The following is a 20737-nucleotide window of genomic DNA, read 5'->3' as shown; positions in this document are numbered from 1 at the left end:
CGAATTCCAGTGAATTTGATGAGATTTATTGACTAAACACAGTGTGACTTTAATTGCACGAAGACAAACACACACACACACACACAACCATTCATTAAACGATCGCATTCGTTAAATGGTTGTTTCTTTTTTCTGCGTTCAAGTCAGCCGTTCAGTGATAAACGTTAATTATTCACATTTAAAAGTTGGAAGCGAAGATGTCGAACATCGTGTAACATATGCTAATTGCTTACGAGTATGCTCAATAACTCGACAGTTTTGGTTTCCCCCTCTCAACGAGATAGGATGACAATTGAATTTTCAAGACTCCAAAAATGCTTCCAAAAATACTCAACCGAAAAAGAGACATAATTTACAGACAGACACACACAGAGAGGAACATTACAAATGGAACGAATGCAAAGTTAAAAGGCAAATAAAAGTGCAATGAATCTGAAATGGGAAAAGGCAACACCCAAAAATGCTATCTACAGCAACAACAACGTATAAAAAAACGTAATTATTAGAAAATCAGACGAGGCTGTAGCTAACGCACGACAAGCAAGAGCAAAAGCAAATACAAAGCGAAGCGAGGGAACAGAGAGAGATGAGAGCAAGAAATGATTTTGTGAGTGTGTGACAGGTGGATTTAATGCATTTAAAAGCATTTTAAGCGCATCAATGGCTCATTTGGAACTCCAGATTAAGTGTTTTGCATTGGAATTGTGTTGAATGAATCGGAATACGGTTTTCGTTTCGTTTTTTTCCTTTTGGAACAATTTATGTCAAGTCTATTTTATGCTAATGAAATTGCGTTGAACGCTGTGTGCTGTGTGTCGGCACGAGAAAGTCATCAAATGTGCACGACCATACCGCCTTTTTTCTCTCTTTCGGAATCATCTGCAAGAAAGTCTTGACATTGGAACATGCATTGGCAAGTACATGAACATTCCGGTTCATTCTTCAGCCGCGTGATTTATTTGCTTGTTATTTTCCCCGATTTGAGGCACTTCTAACTGTTTGTTATCTTGTTATGACTGTGTCTCCCTTACATGACAATATACGCGATTTGGCGTCTATCAGCGTCACATGAACTTCGTCTGGCTCGTACGGTCGAGCTCTCTTTTTCAATGACAATTGCCAAAAATGGAAAATTTGATTATAAGCCACCACGTTTTGACAATCGCGATGTCTTGAATAAACCGACAGTAAATAGCCACCGAATGTCTAAGGGGATTTCGTTTGAATCGATGGACGCAATGACAGAAGTGGCTATTTTACTAGAAATTAACTGAAATCGTATTCGATGCAAATAGGCCATAAATTACATATTGCTTGTTCAATTGTTCATTACTGGCATTCAGCGGCAAAAATCTCGCGTGTTGCCCCAACCAACAAACCGAACAAATCTATTTTTATTATTCTAATAAGTGCCATGTGCATCGCAATCGTGTTTGGCCTTTTCTTCTTTCTCGTCTTCTTTTTTTTCATTTCGTTCATCATTGCATCGTTCAGCGTGTGTTTTTTTCCTGTTTATTCGTTCATCGACAAGAAAAGATGAAAAAAATCCATTTGAATACGATATTTATTGCATTGAGTCGAAGCATCGGCGTTAATCTTTTTTTGGTGGTTGGGTCGCGTGTGTTGGTTTCCCATATGCAGGCGCTATTGGCATTGCATTTTCGACTAAACGATTTTATATCACTCTTTTTATCTTCGGCTACAAAATGCAGTTTGCTGTGTGCGCTCGCGCGCGCAAATGACAAGAAACAGAGAAAAAAATTAAGTAAATGTTGTCGTTTGCATTGCTACCGTCAAACGGCAGCCAATCAACCAGCCTCTATACCCAGAAAAGTGAACATGATTATGATGCCTCGATAATTTGTAGCGACTTTCTACGTCATTTCGTCGATCGTAAATAAGCACGCGACAGTTTGTGTGTGCGTTGTTTTTTCTTCTTCTGTTTTGTGTATCTCTTTGCAATTGTCGATGCACACTGTGTCGTCTTTTTCGTCAACGAACACATTTGACGTTTAGCTTCTTTTTTATTCGCCGCTATTCGTCTTTGTCGCGCTTGCATTTGCTCCCGTTTAATTTATGAACGATTTTGTGAAATTGGAATTTGTGTACGCACACACTGCAACACGCACTCGATTACGAATATCAAATCGACGATGAATTCAAATCGAATAAAAAGAGCCAACACACTCGCCACCGATTATAAAACTCAAATTTATGATAAATAATAAAACAAAAACACGAGTGCATAGCTCTAGCATAGAAAAATTGTTGGGAAAAAATTGTTTAATAGTAATATTTCTTAATTGATCATAATTACAGTTGATGATGATGGCACAATGAACGACTGGTGAAATTTCCATTTTCTTCAATTCATCAACACCGATTAAGGCTTTTAAAATTGTTTTATTAAACTGAATAAATGCACTGCTTCTTTCCTTGGCGTTGGTTTCAAATTTTTGTTACTCAATCGATGGGACAAAATTCGACAAGTTTAGGAGCCTTTGAATTGTTTCCATCGTTTAATTGCTTTGCTTTTAAAACCTTTCGAATTGGTTTGTCATGTGAAGACTATGACTAAGAATCGAGTTGATTCATCATTTATTAGCCGAGAGTAAAAAGAGAAACAATCATAAACGTCACTTGCACAACATTCAATTAAATATAGTATATCAAGCGATGCTCATTGCACCCAATTATGTGGCATTTGCGTGTCGTGTATGTGGTCGATCTTCGAACAACGACTAATTGACGTGTAGCTCACGCAGTAAATTGCGAAATTAAAAAAGTAACTTAACTAACGAGAGCTCACAATTGGAAAGAAAGCAGCATGACCATAGAAAGTTCAAATTATGTGCGCATATGTGACGCACAGGCCAAAATAAATCAAATAAATCGTGCGGTGGAATTGACAAAAAAACGCACAAACCACGACAAAAAAACGCACATAGTCAATTTTTTCGCTCATTTCGAAGGGTCTATGCGACATGGTGGAAGCAGAAAAAAAAACGACCGAACGAGAAAAAAAATAAATCGCTCAAAAGAAACGGAATAAATTTACGTTATGAATTCATTCACATATTGAATTGTTATTGCTTCGATCACACTTTGAAAGATAAATGACTGGAATGCCTGCTTGTGAATGATTTCCTTTGCGTTCGTTCGTTTAGAACTCTCGGCTAAATATCGCACAACGAAAAGGCTGCAATATTCCGTTTTGATCAAATATCATAACGCCGAATGAATGAATGAACGAAACAATTACATTCACACAATGAGAATAATAAAAAAAAATATTGTGTCCATTTGTAATAATGTGCCCGAGTATAGAGCCCAGATACACACCGGTGGCTGAACGAGACGGAAAGAGAGAAAAAAGCGCTTCAAATGCGAATTTATTATTTGAGTGTGCTGTGTGTATGCTACGCCAGTGTGAGTGTATTAAATATATGCGCGCTGACTTCTGACCTTTTTATGGCACAATTTCGACATGGCTTTGCGTCTCGTTTTCACACTCGCTCCGCGCCAATCGGACCATTGAACAGAGAAACAAGAGAAAAAAAAACATCCGACGACCGAGAGAAGAGAAACTTAATTGAATTCCGTCGATTTTTACCGATACGTCGTGCATACACATACACACACAGCACAGTCCTGAAGCCCAAAGCGTGTAAAATATGCTACAAATGGTACATTTCATCAACCGAACGTGGATTCGTATCGGTGTTCGATGTGGGCACCGTTTTTTTTGCTTCTTCTTCTCTTTTTGCTCGGTGTGATCGTTTGGGTTTTTGCGTTCGAATGAGTCTCTCTCTCGCACTCCCGGTGTGTGTAAATTTACTCACGTTGTCTCTCCGTTCTTTTTGAGCAGCAAATGAGCCAGAGCCGTACGTAATTTATTTATTATTTATTATCAAACATTTAATAATACGTATTCGCAACAATACGTTTCACGTCGATCGTCATCGTCGTCGTGGTCGAGAACAATAAATCGCCGTTGCTTGTCGGTGATGTCCCTATTTTTTTTTCTTGTTTCATGTTCGATTTCCATTCCCGTAATGGGCACATCATTTGCTAATGTGCATTTATAATTTTTAACACCATTTTTATATACAATCCAGATTGCGCATTTTTCTGCGAATCAAAAATAGGACAAATGATTCAATCAACACGTCACCGAGTTTTTGCTGATTCGATACACCGAGAAAAAGCGTTAGATTTGCAATATGTGTTTGTTTTAGGGAAGAAAGTTGCCATTCAATTCTTGCTCAGTTGCATCAAATGGATTCTTTGATTTGAAGCAAAAAATGTCCATTCGGTAAATCTCAATGGAATCGTTGTATTTGCAACCGTCAATTCTAGATTCAACACGAGCACTGTTGACCATAACGGTAAATTTGAAGGATTTTCTTTGTACTGGAGCGACAACTATGGCCGCATGATAGAAATCTCGATGAACAGAGTTCTTCTAATTGAAATTCGATTCTTGAAACGTGTGTCAAAAACAATTACCAACCACACAGAGAACCGTGTTGTGCGCAAATGCCGCTACTCATTTCGTGATATTCATATGAAGTTAGCTTATTCGGTGAAGATGAAGATGGAAAGAATGGAAAAATTCACTCGAAAATTTCGTATGCAACGAAAGTATAACAAACAGCGCACGTTGTTTTCGTTGCTGGAATGGTGAATTGATATTTGCGCCGAGTGGAAGAGCGGCCGAATTTGTGTTAGTGCAATCGATAGAAGTGCGGTGATCGTAAGCGAGTCAGAGCACGATTCATCCATTTCAACCGCATTTTGTGGATGGAGGAAGTGAAGCGGTTGTTTTGGTTGCACAAGCACGAGTCTTGGTGTTGCAGCCGCTGCTTCTTTTTATTCTTGCATTTTGTCAGATTTTAAACTCAAGAGATAGAGGAAAAAACGCGCTGCTGCTGCAATGGATGATTTGGATAAGTGCTGAAACACTGAGCACATGGAGAATACGATGCGAATAAGGTTGTGTGACAGAGATGCGGAAAACCATGTGAATTATAGTATTTGACCTGGATAAACAGCTCGACGCGCGAGCAGGACAGCCACTATTGCCGTTGTGGATTGCGCAAAAGGGATACCAACTCCGATCAACGAAAAATTCACATAGCACAAACACTCTCGAACATCGAATCGAGATTTTCAACTTTTTCTTACTTTCGAATGCACAACAGGAACACCGAAACCATCTCATACACGACAAAAGACACAAGCTGAAGAGAAGACGAGAGAAAACCAGCCGAATAACGCTGACACTGCATATTTCGTGTGTCTCTGTGGCTGGTTGGTTGGTGAGTAGTGGCTGTTTTGAAAGCCCGTTGTTCATCAGGCTGAACGCGCTCATTGTAGTATCACTTTTCGATTGCAGCGCGCTTTCAGGTCGTCATGAGTACATGATTAAATGGTTATCTTGGCTGTTGTTGTACATTGTAATGTATTTCATTTATCGTTTATCGTGGCTGTTCCATGTTCCGTCTCTCCGATCTGTATGGGATTTTTTTTTCTTCATACGTCCGTTGAGTCGAGTCTTGAGCGAGATGTGCGGCTCGTTGTTTTTCTCTCTTTCAAACCGTAATTTAAACCGATTAATATAGTCGAAGATTATACATTTTTGCATTGTCTGCTTGCATTATCCGCATTACGTGTATATGTTCCACTGACTATACGGCTCTTATGACTGCGGCCGCAGCACTTGAGGTGAATACGAAAAATATTTTTTGACATGGATTATGGAATTTCATTCGGATAGACGATAGACGTTTCCGATATATGTGCCACACAACATGTCTCGTTTCGATTGAAAAGCTCTTGTATTGCAAATAATTAACGCCGAACATTCTAATTCCGAAGCAATTATTCTAATTTTACAATATCTTATGGCGAAAAAAACGGAAAGTGAACAAAGTCTCGGATTTCATGTGAAAATTTTGCAACATGATTTTCACTCATTTGACCTATTGCAAAGCGCATTTGAATATCTCTCGGCACGTATCAAATGTTGCAACCGCTCTGTACGATGTGTATCTATTTGATAGCACGACCCTAATTTTATAATAACAAACGCAATTATGGCCCCAACAAAACTTTTCTAATGAATGTGTAACGATTATTTGTATCACATAATATGCACACCACAGTCCCGCATAAAGTACTATTTAAAGCGTTTATGGTTTATGTGTGAGTGAGTGTGTGTGCGTGATGTTCATATCTCTGTTTGCAACACTCGAATTATTATTATAACACATCAACCATATTCAGCCTAATGACCGCTATTCAATGCGATATTACTCGCTTTATTGCCATAAAAATTAAAGTTATTTAATTAGTACATTTTTAGGGTTTTTATTGCTGAGCAACGAGAGCATGTGAAATGATAAGGAATGAATTCAATGCCGCTCTTGTGTGGTTTTCCCCATCATTCGGTGTCAATCACAATTTTCGACATTTGGTCATAACGGAATTTGCGTCGCAAATCTTTGCCGATTTTTTTGAATAGCCTTCAAATTTCGAACAAAAATTTAAATGCTCGTCAAAGTTTGAATGACACAGACGCGCGTCTTGTCAATCGAAAACATCTTGAATGCGCACTTTCTTTTTACCTTTTTACTTCAATTCATTTGCAGATGTTTCTTCGTTGCTGTTTGTCTTCAATTTCAATGTCTTTTGTTTGCCGTTTTGTATTTATGTAAAAATGAAAACAGTTTCATACGTTTATTATCGCATTGATCATGATCGATAGACAAGAATTCGCCACTGTCTCTTTCTATGTCTGTGTTTCTGCTTATGCTTCTGTTTCTGTCTCTATGCCTCTGTTTGTATGTATGTTTCAGTGAGCTGCCGAAATTCAATCTCAAGCGAAAGCCGATAAGTATATTGAGAAAACAATGACCACTCAAAGATCACCTTTGAACGCAATCCATATAATATACATAGGAAGACAAGCAAATTGACGACATTGTATCGGGATAATCGAAAACGCCACCGATTCAATGGAATGGTACATCTCAAACAGATGAAGGCTGCGCACAGATGCTTTAGATGACTGACTGACGACGAAGATGACGACACGAAAAGAAATGGATTTTCAATAAACTCGACCAATAATAATTGAAATCGGTTGTCATATTTTGCCTTTTCTGATGAGATTTACGTCTTTCAATAACTTCAAGGAAGAAAATTGAAGGAAAAAAAACTGGATGTTTTGAAAAAGGAGGCGAAAGCAAAGGAAAAACCAAAAATTTAATCATATTACGATGGGCCAAAGCCTAAACATACACAAAAATAGAATTATCTCGAGACAAAACCATATAAGCATCGTCTTTTGCATCACGTGTACCGTTGTTGTCGTTTCGATCATGCACTCTAAGCCGTAAGATTCTTGAATGGTCAAAAGAACGTTACCGGGCTCGATAAACGAATGAAAAAAAAAACTCGAAAAATAGAGAATGGGACGAACAAAATGTGAAGAATAGAAAATGAATTATTCAACTGTTTAGGAAAATAACAATCGGGTCGTTGCAAAAGGAAACACAAAATAGACAGAATTACCGAATTGTGCCAGATGTTGCATGTTACATAATCAACTGGTTGGGTGCGAAGAGAGAAGGAGAAAAAATAAGGAAGAAAACTAAAAGCGAAACGACACAATTGGAATTTCAGATATTTTGTCAACGAAAATGAGATTTCTTAAATTCACTGCTGAATTTATGATATGCACAAAAACTTTCAAATGACATAAGAAACCGTTGAAAATCAACAGAAGCTGATGTTATCAGAATGAAACAGTGTAGCTGTATATATATTTCGCACCAACGCAATAATTTTGCATCAGTTGTTGTTGTTTTTGTGTGCCGACAACCGTAATTGGGCTCATGCAGCGTTGTGTGTGTCTTTTCATTTGGCAGCCACTTACATCAAAATAAATGAGCCACAAATTGGCACAAACATCAAACACCAAATTGGAAGAAAAAAGAGCGCAATATTTCTCGTTTCTGCTATCGAACAATTCCTGTTACACATGGAGCGTGTGTGTGTCTTTTTACTTTTTGTCCATTTATTAGGCGCAAACAGCCCAGTTGCCTAGTGTATCAATGTCTTTTGATCTGTTTACACACGTTCGCATTGTTTTTTTTTTCATTGTGCCGTAGTACTCAAACAAAAGTGTGAGTCCTAAGAATTTCATTTACGATGATTTGATTGCCGATTTAGATAAATTATGAACTCTCTTAGCCATTATGGAGCGTGTTTGTTGTTGTTTGGGCCACTGAAAAGGTGCGAGACTTATAACGTCCATTTTCTAGTATGTGTTGTCGTTCGCTCTTTTCGGATACAGTGTTTGTTGCGCCAACATATTGAACAAGCCATTGTTTATGTTATCGATTCTTTAAGCCGTTGTTGCTTATTGAGCCCAGAGACAGAGAGTGAGCGAGCGAGAAAAAACGACGAATAAGATTTAATAAACCGATACAAATTTTCTATATGAAATTGACACAAAAACACTGTGAAAATAAGTGATTTTGTTGTTTTTGTTGGATTTTTTACTGGCAACGCGATAAACATTATTTTAAACCGAAATTTTTCGAAAGATAATATTGAAAATGTATCAATTGCATAAAAAACTGCAAAAAAAGAAGAAAAAAAGAAGTATTCTTTGTGTGTGAAAAAGCGGTGCGCACAAGGAAGGTGAACAAGGAAACACATTTAGTTGAATTTCGAAATGTATCGCACTCGCACATACTCGATTGAAATCAGTAATCGAGACTTTGTTGGTCTGCTCGGCTCGGCTCGGCTGTGCTCTACTCTCTTGAATAATAACAATCATTTTCCATTTTTCCATTCCACTTCGATGCTTTCCTAAGGTTTTCATATCTCTGTGAATATGAAATATTTGGTCCGTTTTCAAAACAACAAAAAATATTCCATTGTTGCCTGTTTGTTCGTTTCTTTTTTGCCCACTACCAGCTATCCAGTATCGGGTTTTCGTCGTTGTCGTCGGTGTGTTGTTGTTACTGTTGAAAAGTTGCTTTCATTTCGACTACACTCGCACACACCAATTGACACTCGATATTAACAATTGTACTTCATTCGTACGGAATGCCGTTTATGTGATTTACTGATGCCGATAATAAACTGCTTCACACATGAATTCGTATTCAGCAACTGCTATCTTAATGCTAGAACAAAACAAAAAAGCATTGAACGGCGCGAGAAATACGAACAAACTGGGAGAAAAAAAGAGTAAGTGTGAACGACGAAGGAAAAAAAAGAACGTGTGCTTGACACGTCGCGATTTCACATAATTCACAGCGAAATTATGAGCTTTTGAAAATAAAATTTATACCGTAGGGCCAATCAGATAATTCGGCATCAGCATCTTTCACTGGCACATTTGATTGTTGGCTGTGTATGTGTGTGTGTGTGTGTGTTCGTTGGTGTAAATGAAAGCCAAATTCACACGATCAGCTTCAGAAATTGATGCCGTTAACTTTTCAATGACCGAATCGTCATGCAAAACGAATTTTAACGTTATTTATTTCAATAAAGTCCATCTCCGCATCGATTGATTGATTTCCAGTTCGAAATGAAGAAGAGAAAAAATAGTTTTAAATCAATTTTCCGCTTTTCAATTCACAAAATCATTGCCGATTCTGCTGATGAATACAAATATTTTACACGCTTCATCAATGCTCCGATTTTCGACTTTCAAAGTCATGGGTTATTTGTTGATTTTTCATTTGATGCCAATACGAGATCATCGACATAATTGAAATCCTATGTTTGAAAAAAAAAAAACAAATTGATGCGGTCGCCAAAATGAATATTCCACTGAAGTATGTATGTGCCTATGTATGAGCCTATGTATGACGATGTGTGTCTAACCAATGGAAAAAAGAGATAAAAACCACCAAAGCCCAAGTGTGAGCAATGTCGCCCGGAAATATTTTTAATTTAGTGAGAATGAGTGTTTAGCTCTCTTTCGATGGCGGCAGACGATGATTGTCGGTGTGACGCAAGATAACGATACATTCGTCGTATGTGAGTCCCCCACATACACACACACACATTCATTGAATCCAATTTCCACTCTCAATCTGCATATATGAAATTGTTTCATTTGATTGTTTGGCGATGCGGCAACCCTCTTCGTCATCACCCAACTCCACATTCGTAAATTGAATCGAATTAAAATCAACCGCAAAAATAAACAGCAACCCAACCGAATTCGAATCAAAATAGAAAGAGTGAATGAAAGAAAAGCGGTGGTACGTAATTTGCACTTGAACCTCGTCGTGCACACAAAACAGTGAAAGAATTTTTAAATGGAAACTAAAATAAACAACGCGAATATATGGAATACAATAAAAAGTTTGTTGTTGATTTTTTTGGCGGTTTATTTTTGGGATGGGTTGTTTGTCGCGACACTTCGATCGACCGACTGGCTAAGGGCATGTGGTTGCGTCACATACAAACACTCACACTTTAGTGACATTTGTTTATTATGAATCACACATCGGTCGCATCGCTTCGGTTGGTTTGTTAAAGCAATGTGCGTAGCGTGTTGTTTTCATTCTGGTATTTTATCGAGGGTAAAAAGGGCAGCCACTTATTCGACTCATATGTGTGCCACACTCACTCACTCATTTGATTTAATCCGCAACCTTTTGCTCGGCTGCAGATAAGGTTTCAATTTCGTAAATTATGATAACGAATTTCACACCCGACCATTTTCACTCTTCATTCGGCCAATTTATGGAAATTGTTCACAGTCGAAGCAAAAACATTGATATGACCGTTTCTCATTTACAATCGAAGTAGATCGCTGCTCTTTTGGAAGATTTCAATTTGGGATTTTTTCGGTGAGGCAAGATGAAAAGTGAAAAGTCAGTGTGAAATCAATGTGGTTCGGACAAGTCATAATAATTAAAAAGCCACCTTGAAATAATAAAGCTTATGAACCAATTTAAAGAGCTCGAGTGATGGTTGTTCGTGGTTGATTTTCGGTTGTATTTCGGATAAGCTGGCAATCCGCAAAGAAGACATAAGCCCTTGTGATAATCATGTAATTTTGAGTGCGGTTTTCCGTTTTATCTTTTAGTTTGGGTGTACGTTTTGTTTTAAATGGGCATTTAATCTTTCGTTGTGTTTGTTGAAAGTTCCAAACACAATGGCTCTGTTCTTATTACCGCATTATTTGGTCCTGTTGCCATTTGCATAATACCAGTTATTGTCTGTAGCTAAAATCAACACATATAAAATCAACGCTTTGAAACATTCGCACACCGCAAAATACAAAAGTAAACAACAGAAAATACGTTTGGCATTTTCAAGAGGAGCAACGACTCATCCAATGTGTACGGTGTGCGGTGTGTATGTGTATTTCTGCATGTCAACAGCGTGTGCAGCCGGTTAGTAAAATGTACGAGTTTCGGAACATAAACACACGCTTGAACACTCACTCGCGCGCTGCACATCAACACACTAATTTCGAAAGTGGAAACTAGCATTGTAAATGTGTTCAAGTGAAAAGGTTATCTTTATCTCGGAGTCGAGTTGACTTGTCTCGTACTCTGCGTTTGTTGCCGCAGATCCATTGGCCGCATTATTGCTCTACAAATTTACTTTATTCATTAGATGTGATTATTATTATTTTACATGGGCTTTGTCAAAATCCAAAATGGATGGATAATAGTTGAGGCTTTATGCGAACCAACACACAAACATACAGGATACATGCAATATTTTCACCTTTGCCTCTTTGCTTTCAATGGCTTTTGGGATAATTTCTCGCTCTCTCTCTCCCGTATCTCTCTACCCATTTAAGCGAATAAATAATTTACTATTGCTAAATTAGCGTTAGCGTGGAAAATATACGGAAAAAGTAGCTCCAAACGGTTCATGGAACGAGTAAGGCAGAGCGAAAGAGATGGCAAATGTTTTTGTTTAATCAAAAATCTTGTTATGGAATACTTGTTTGCTTTTTTATAGTATATCTCGCTTGATAATTCCTGATTTTATTATTATTTAAAAGTAATTCCCACAGAAAATTTTGCGAACCTTTTAATTGACACACATCGTTGAGAATTTTAAATTGCTTCTCGTGTGTGTTTATTGCCAATCGAATTCTCATTTCCCTTTTTTTCTGCGCTTTGCGAATGTGTTTGTGTATGTTTGGTTAACAGAAATGAACTCTGACATCAAGATATGCGCTTCGCTCTCTCGCTCACACCAAACGAATGTGTTTACAATGCGAAACCGAAAGGCCTCAATTTTAAACGACCGCTCATTAAGCACACTACAAAATTTTATGAGTGACGCGCACAAACTATCTGCCACAATATCAATACCGAAACCCATTTTACCCGGGCACGTTATCTTAACGCACACAGAGCAAATGCAACGATCGAAACGACCGAACGGAAAAATCACATATCACCGCCTCTCCCGCTTTACGGAAATGTACGGTAATGATTGTGTGCAATGTGCATTTATGTGTATAAATGTCACTCGACTGTTATATGAAATATTTTTCAGACACCTGAACATAAAATTTTATTTCACCGATAAATTTGCATAAATGCTTTTTGTTGCAGTTGTTGTTGTGGTGCTTGTCCGCTTGGTTTGCGCGTAATTCGATTGCGACCATTCGACTGAACAGTTTTCGAAGAGTGAATGCATTTTTGCACTTGGCTCAAAAAGATAGCAGAGCATTTAAGCAAAACAACCGAAAAAAACAAGGAAAACACAAAAAAAACTAAAAAAAACTCGCTATTGGCAAATAGTTTTTTCCGTTTACGCACGAAACATCATTCAACACATTGCGTTTCGTTCTTTTTTTTCTCTCTTCCTTGCGAATGGCAATGAACTTGTGTGCACTATCAGAAAATTGTTCGTATTTCAATGTGACGCACCGATTTTTTATGGGAACGCTAATGGCAAATTCGATACTAATTCTATACGGATTTATTTTTGCCGCATTTGAACAGTCGAGAGACGTGCAACACATAAAAATTCTTTGGTGGAAGAAAAAAATTCGAATCGTCTAATTAATTGGCATCGAAGTGACTTGGGTATCGCAATGCAATTGCAAATTAATACTAAAAATAATGCGTCGAAAGAGCAGTGGAATGCATTTCCGATGGACAAGAATTCGCGCCATATCAGATCCATTAGTGACAAACTGAACAGATTAGACAACCGATGCACGAAACATCATAAACATTCGACTCAAGACCATTCAATGATTAAATATGAACACTTGGCCATCCGGTGGTGGTGGTGGTCAATTTTTTTCTTCTGTCGACGGCGATAAGTCCAAATGGCTGAAATCAGATACAACAGCACCGAGTCAATTTTTATTGAATGTGTGTCTGTGCATCTTCGGGGCCAAACGAACGAAACGGTACTCCAAGTGCATGAAAAATATTGTGTCATTTTCAAACCAAAAAAATAATAAGATAAAACGAGTTCTACAATTTCTTGACTTGTTTCTTCTGGTTTGTGTTTAATCTAAGCCGGCCTTTGGGCGCGCGACATCTGATGAATGTAGCATTTGAAACGATCACGATGCACTATTCCGTGCATGGTGTGTGGCCAAAAAGGCATCGTTTAACACTTAAATTTCGATACTTAAGTATTAAATTAGCGTTTGTCTTCGCCACCTGATCCGCAGCGTGTGCTGCTTAAATGAATCAGTTTCAGCGGCGGTGACAAACGACAAAAGCATCGTGTGATGCCACACAAACATTTGTGAGTGTCTTTTTTTATTCATGTCAACCACACCATTTTATCGAATTATTAATTGTTACATCGTTTTAAGTAATAAAAAATCGTTGGTTTTGAATAGTTGATGACAAAAGAAAAATTTGTTGCCGTTTCATAGAGTCTTAATTCGATTATTCTATCTCTCATAATAGATTACTTCAGCCCTTCCATGCTAAGAGAACGATATGCTTATATTTTTTTTTGAATGGTCAAAGACATTTCAACATTCGATTTAGGCTGCATTCATCCGGACGACACTGAGAAATGAGCGAGAAAAAAACCCATTCGATCGGATCGGAGTCGCGAAAGAGGAAAAAAATGTGTACAACGAACCGAGTAACGCGATAGAACTCAAGTATTTACACATTCCAATCGAATGTAATGTACTGGCTAATAGAGACGATAAAGAAGTCTTGCTTTTTCCTTTTCCTTTCTCGTATTTCGCGGCCATTGTTCATAAATGGAATGGGCATTTGATGCGATTAGTTTGAAAATGGATAAGGAAAAAACTTTATGTTTGTGTCCGAGCTCAGAGCTATGGGTATGAAGTGCATTTGGCATTAATTTCCTTGTAGCCATAAAAAATAAGCGATTTGATTTCGCAGAGAGAGAGAGAGAGAGACAGAGAGGCAAGTCGCACGGTGTGGCAAGGGCAGTCTACTGAAATTGAATGGAATCAGCTAGATGTTCATTGTGTGTCAAATGGTTGAAAATTGTCGCATCGTGTCGCGATTTGGTTGCGCTCGCTGTGTCCAAATCGTGAGATACACTTTTTGCGCTTCGAAGGCACTCTCTGCTGTGCAGTACTACACGGGGCCACGTTCCCGAAACGGTTATGTTCGCGCTGAACCTTTTGACTTTGACCGAAACCACATATCAGCCAGCATCGATGAGAATCAAACGCGATTCGCGCAACCGAAAAACAAAAAACCAAAACGGTTTCCCATTTCCAAACGGATCGAATATGAATCGGGCGAGAGTATTTCTGGGTCAAAAATTAAAGCGATTTTCATAAATACATCAGGTAAATTCTCTAATAAACTCGTTTACGGTAATTCTATTTCTTCTCGGGCGAACGGTCAATGAATCTCATTAAAATGTCGTTTCGATGCATCTTACAAGCAATCCAAATTTGGTCGAGCCGATCGATTCAGTAATTTTTTTTCCATTGCTGCAACTTGAAGAGAAGAAGAAGAAGAAGAAAAAACAGCATCACAAATGGGAAGCATTTAACGTGCACGATGACAGTCAAAAGAAGCCCAAACGGCCGCACGTTCTCATCACAAATCGCAGAGGCGCGGGCGCGCACATACTATAAAACATCGAAACGGTAAAATATTGACTGTGACTTCATGCAAACTCAATTGTCACGACCTTTTCTCTCTCTCTCTCCTCGCCTTTTAATTTCGATTTGCCTCCATTCGACGCTGTGCTCTCTCTCGCAATGCAGCCTAGCCATTTTTATGGGCATTTTCATCTCCCTACAGCTATTATAGTGTGTTGTGTTGTTTTTTTTCGCGTTCATTTTCGACTTTTTCGCATCGATTATGTTTCGTGTGTCTATTTCATTTCATTGCTCGATTCGACTTCTATTACAATCTTTGTCTCGTCATCGCTTGGTGCTCTCTTGTGCATTTCTTCACTTATTTACACGCCGCCGTGGCCACGCTGCAATTACATATCTTGTGGACGAATTAAGCGCGACGATCGGTTTCTGTGCGATGCATTGCGCTTGTTATGATAAACAACATAAGCTTACAAGAGAAAATCACAAATAATTACAACAATCGATGAGCGACGACGAGATGTTCGGTGCTCTATGGCAGCCAAAACATGAAGAAACAATGAATCGCGCTTTTTTCTGCTTCCTCCTCCTCCTCCTCCTCTTCTTCTTCTTCGTGGTTTTCGGGTCGGTTCTTTGTAATTTGCATCGATTTTATCTAATTAAATAAAATAAATCGCGGAATTGGGATCGTTGCGCCACGACTCCTGAGCCACTTCTCAGTAAAACGATCAGTCAATGTTCATTACGCTAATTAATCATTTGAATCTGAAATGCACGAAAGAGCGCACCAACCACCAAACATCAACTACATTATTAAATCGATATCGTTTTGCTAATAGTTTTCCAGTTGTAGACTACGCGACGTGATCTGATACATTTCGTGAATCTCTGGCAGAGAACAGTGTAATTTTGGCAAAGTTTATCGAGGCTTTCCATTTTTTTTTCTGTTTCGTCGTGTCGTAGTTTGTCTCATGTGAAAAATGGAAATTTGTTCGCCCAAAACCACAATAAAATTCGAGTTTTGAGAGAGAGAGAGAGAGAGAGAGAGAGGTGGAGGAGAAAAACGTTCACTACATCGTAAATATCTTCGAAGCGTATAAATAAATTGTCGATTGACAATAATATGGCAAATTTAATCAAATGAACTGACACATTCATTTTACGCTACATTCATTAGGTGTGAACGCATGCGCGTTAAAGCCGAACACTGCATAAGCCACTGAAGCGATTCGAGAGTAATCGGGCTATAAATAAGCCTGCATTCCATTGAAAATCAATTCGAACATTTATTTATTTATTGAACAATCGCCGTGCGCGCGCGATCGCAAGTACAGAGCCGAATGGACAGGCGAATACCGAAACACAAGAAGAGAAGAAGATGTATAAGCGTCTAAATGATCATTAATATCTTTCATCTGTGCGAAGACGATTTACCGCAATGCAACAGAGAGTAAAACCAAGTGCCGAAGAAATATGCGCTCGCGTTCAATGGAAGTGTGAAAATGGATGTATCGTGTGTGTACAAATGCAATCTGAACGAACAAGCAAATCGATGTTTTCATTCTTGTTGTTGGCTTTAACTGTTTTTTTTTACTTCTTTGTATTAATCCACTCAATTCAACTCGAACTCGACTCACAGACATAAACCTTGTCATGTCAAAATGGTACTTTATCAATGTCTAATTGGATAATTTCATGTTATTTGAGAGTGTTTGTTCGTCGGTTAGTTTTCTTCGTGCACCACCGGGCCAATTTATGTTCAATTCATTGGATTCAAAATGACTATGCACTATTCGGCCCGATGTGCATCATCGAGATATGGTGTCAATATCTAGACATTTCCACCAAACTCTGAGAAAGAATGGGAAAAACACCGTTAGCTGGGTTATTTGTGTGTGTGAAAAATTTCGTCGGTGAAATCCATTAATGAAACAACATTTCATTGAATCGACAGTTTATCAAACAGGCATTTGAAAAGTGTACAATACGATTTGCATTGAATAGCCCTTACCTTTTACACATTATTATTATTCTACAGTGTGTGGGCAACCTATGTCACCATGCACTGTGTCTCACCGCGTGTGTATCAAGATCGAAACTGATTTCGATTGACGAAATTCGGATCACATTGATTTTATCGATTCTTCGAACCTTGTCACACATTCTTTTAAGGCACTTAATAGCCACCGTTTCCATTATTTATACAGACAATAGATTTAAAAAAACCTCACAGCAAAATAAAAGTTCTTACTCAGGGATTAAGGTGTGAATTTTGATGGAAAAAATAACTAAAGTGAAAAATAAAAATTAGTTAAAGGAAATTGTTGTGCAAAAAGAAATGAAAAATAAAAATAAAAGGTGCAGGTTAGTAGCGGGTGAATGAGAAAATGAAAATCACACATTTTCTGACTGCGAACACATCAACTGATTCAAGTTGTGTCAGACAAAAAACGATAATATTCATTTCCTGGAAAGAGAAAAATAAAAGCGAATAAAATGGAAAGAAACTGAAACGAAAAATGGGTAAAAATTGGTTAATCTTGAAAAAATGAAATGAAAATTTGTGAAATTGATTGGATGAGAAGGAAAAAGAAATAAAGCAACTAAAAAACTAAAAAGCCAAACCAAAGAGCGCCCTTACAAAGCTTAATAAATGCACACTACAACACAATTTTAAAGAAAAGCGAATAAAAAATAAAAGGCAAACAAAAATAAAACGTTTTGAGCAAATAAAAATGATTGTTGAAAAGCAAAGCCAAAATTCTACAAAAAGCAAAGCAAAATAAAATTATAAAAAGCATTGTTTTCAAAATGATAAAAAGCATCAAAATAAAAATCAGCAAAATAAAATTAAAAAGCGTAAAAAGTATTAGCAAAAAAAGCAGCAAATTATAAAACAAAAGTAATAAAACCTCAAAGAAGCCCCAAAAAGCGATTTTTCGATAGACAGAAGCGATATAGATAAAAAAGAAAGCAAGAAGACTAAAGAATTTGTTGATTTCATAAAAAAAAGTATCCCTTTATTTCGATTCTTTTCGATAAACTTTTTGAAAGTGTTGCCTAACACCTTTAACAGTTTGAAGCCTAAACCTAATCCTAAATGTCTTTCAGCTAAAAAAAAATCTTAAATGAAAAATAAATTACTACAACTGATTGTCTATGGTCTAGAAAACATATGAGCTATGCGTAACAGAAATTAGACTAAAATTTAACTAAGACTTGATTACAAGTAACTAGAGAAAATTCAACGTGAGTCATTGAACGTAACGATATCGTTTGATTTGAGTGTGATTGAATTTGAAGTAACGGTAAAGAGAGCAATTTCGGCGAAAATGGGATTGAAAATGGAAAGGAATTGTTCTGGTTTACCGTTACATCAGATCAAATGAGTGGAAATGATTCAATGTCATCATTATCATCATAAGATGCAGTGATAAGAGCAAATTGAAAGTTCCAAAGGCAAAAGGGCGTGTTTGATGGTACCAAATAGCAGCGCGCAATCTTGTTTCTTTCTCATTTCAGAAAGTCAGGTAACATGGTCCATTTCGAATGAGAGAAATATCAGCACAAAATTTACAGAATAAAGCAACTGAACAGAGAACACAATCAAAACTAGACTACCGTCTACCAAAGCTATACGGTGAAAAGCGAAAATCTGGACTAGTAAATGCACTACTATGACCTGGTCCCACGCTACTGAATGCGGAACAGGTCGGCGAATACCCATCCAATGACGTGTATAGACGTGATGTTTGTGGCGTTTGATGATAGAACAGACTGCTGCTTGCGGCACTAACAGTTGGTGTTACTAGACTTGCAGCCGATACACTTGGCATAAACGGGGTGGGCGAATTGACCGTTCCAATGCTGCCAGTGCTGTTGTTACTTTTCGGCGATGCAAACGATTTGTTTGTGAGATTCGAAGTGTTCAGGCTATTATTATTCGTATGGTAGCCGGACGATGAAAATGAGGTGTTATTTTGATCGCAAATGCTACTGTTATTATTATTATTATGATTGTTCAGTATGGAACTGGCGCTGGTGTTGAATAAATGCGATGCCGTCGATGTGATAACATTTGCGCTCGATGTACTAACCGAATCAACATACATATTGCTTAAATGGTCTTTGACCGCGTGTACCATATCCGTTTCGGTGGTTAATTGCTTATGAATGCTTGTGATTTTGGTTAGTAGTGCCGTCACATCTGTAAAGAGAATATCCAACAGCTTACCTGTTGTGAACAATACGATTGCCTTGAGACATGAGTATTCGGCGGTGTCGACATGCAATGCCTTCAATTTTTCCACTTGTTCCTGGAATATTCGGATGTGATCCATGAACGCAACAACACGATCCGCTGCCAATGGGGATGCATGCAAACCGGCTGCCGCCAACAATGGTGCCACATGCAATGGCATCGAACACTGTGACGCATTCAGCACAAATAATTCAGACCACACGAGACGCAATAGCGCCACTTGATCGGTAACTTGTAGATCGGGAAACAGTGGTATATTTTTAGCCCATTCAACGGCCGAAAAGAGGAGGCGGGCGGCCAATTCGCAGATATTATCGATGCCCATCATATTGTTTGGTTGCATCGTTTGACCATAACGTGACACCGGGTAGGGTTCGGCGCGCAACAACAACGATATATAGGAACTGAGATATTGATGACTACTGTTGTATCCAACGACGGACATTGGATCGCCATTCGCTAAAGAATACTGGCCGTGCATTCCGGGCAAACCAGTTGGCTGTGACGGTGGTACTCGACCTCTTTGAACAGCTAAAACGAGAGAGAGACAGACGAAAAAAAAACAGAACAAATGAGATACAAATTAGGTATTAAAAAATCATTTACGGTTATTTACATATTAATATGGAAATTTGCTTACAATGATTTGGAATAAAGTGATTAATGGACCTGGCTTTTGATTGGAATTCATCAAACATAAGAGGGAAACAACGAGAGAAAAACAGTCGCTTTAAAACAATTTGTATGGCCTTGTAAAATGGCAGTCATCATTATTATTATGGAATCGTAGAAAAAGTTCGATTTTAAAGAGCATTAAAAATATTGACCTTCCGTTCACTTTTCCACTCATTCACTTCGAATCATTTTAATTTATTTGAAGAATGAATAAAAAACCGAATTACCAACACACACACACAGTGTACCGGTGTATCACGGTGCATATATGCGAATGCGCGCGCGATGCAAGTGGATTAAATTGCAGCGTTGCCCGGTCTATTTGTAATTCTATATTATTACAACCGACCGTACGATAATGATGATGACACATATCACGCTACAACTGTGAGAGATCTGAGAAAAGACCTTAACCGGTTAGCATCGGCGGTAATCTCATAGCCTGCACCGCGTACATTTTTATTGATTATTATACTTATGGATAATGAAGATTTCTCAAAGGTGTTTTTGCATGTGTACGTTACTTTAACATGGGCAAAAAATATCCATAATTATCTTTTGATTCGGAGTGCACACATATGCAGTTAGCTGCTGGGTGTTTTTTTTTGCTGTTGTTGCTATTGTTGCGGTGAGAATCCAGGAATCAGACGAAGAATTACTCGTTTTCTTCAAAGTATTGAACAAAGTTCCGATAACTAATCAATCTTTAGAAATATACAATTCCA

The 20737-nt window shown here is 38.0% G+C and overlaps 1 protein-coding gene across 2 annotated transcripts in view; it reads right to left on the bottom strand.

The window, feature by feature from the left end:
* Window positions 1-20737, bottom strand: part of LOC129574455 (steroid receptor seven-up, isoforms B/C) — a 64620-nt gene that overhangs the window by 17046 nt on the left and 26837 nt on the right. The window contains exon 3 of one of the 2 annotated variants that reach the window (XM_055456519.1): window positions 19311-19868. In XM_055456519.1, the coding sequence (XP_055312494.1) occupies window positions 19311-19868 (558 nt within the window). Of the gene's footprint in view, window positions 1-13985; window positions 19869-20737 lie in introns of those variants that run through there. The other variant, XM_055456510.1, reaches the window with a different exon arrangement.

The sequence above is a fragment of the Sitodiplosis mosellana genome, unplaced genomic scaffold (assembly GCF_009176505.1).
Source record: "Sitodiplosis mosellana isolate CC-2019 unplaced genomic scaffold, AAFC_SMos_1.0 Smas_scaffold_1, whole genome shotgun sequence".
Lineage (NCBI taxonomy): Eukaryota > Metazoa > Arthropoda > Insecta > Diptera > Cecidomyiidae > Sitodiplosis > Sitodiplosis mosellana.
The sequence above is the reverse complement of the archived record's forward strand: the minus strand, read 5'-3'. Positions and strand labels throughout refer to the sequence as shown.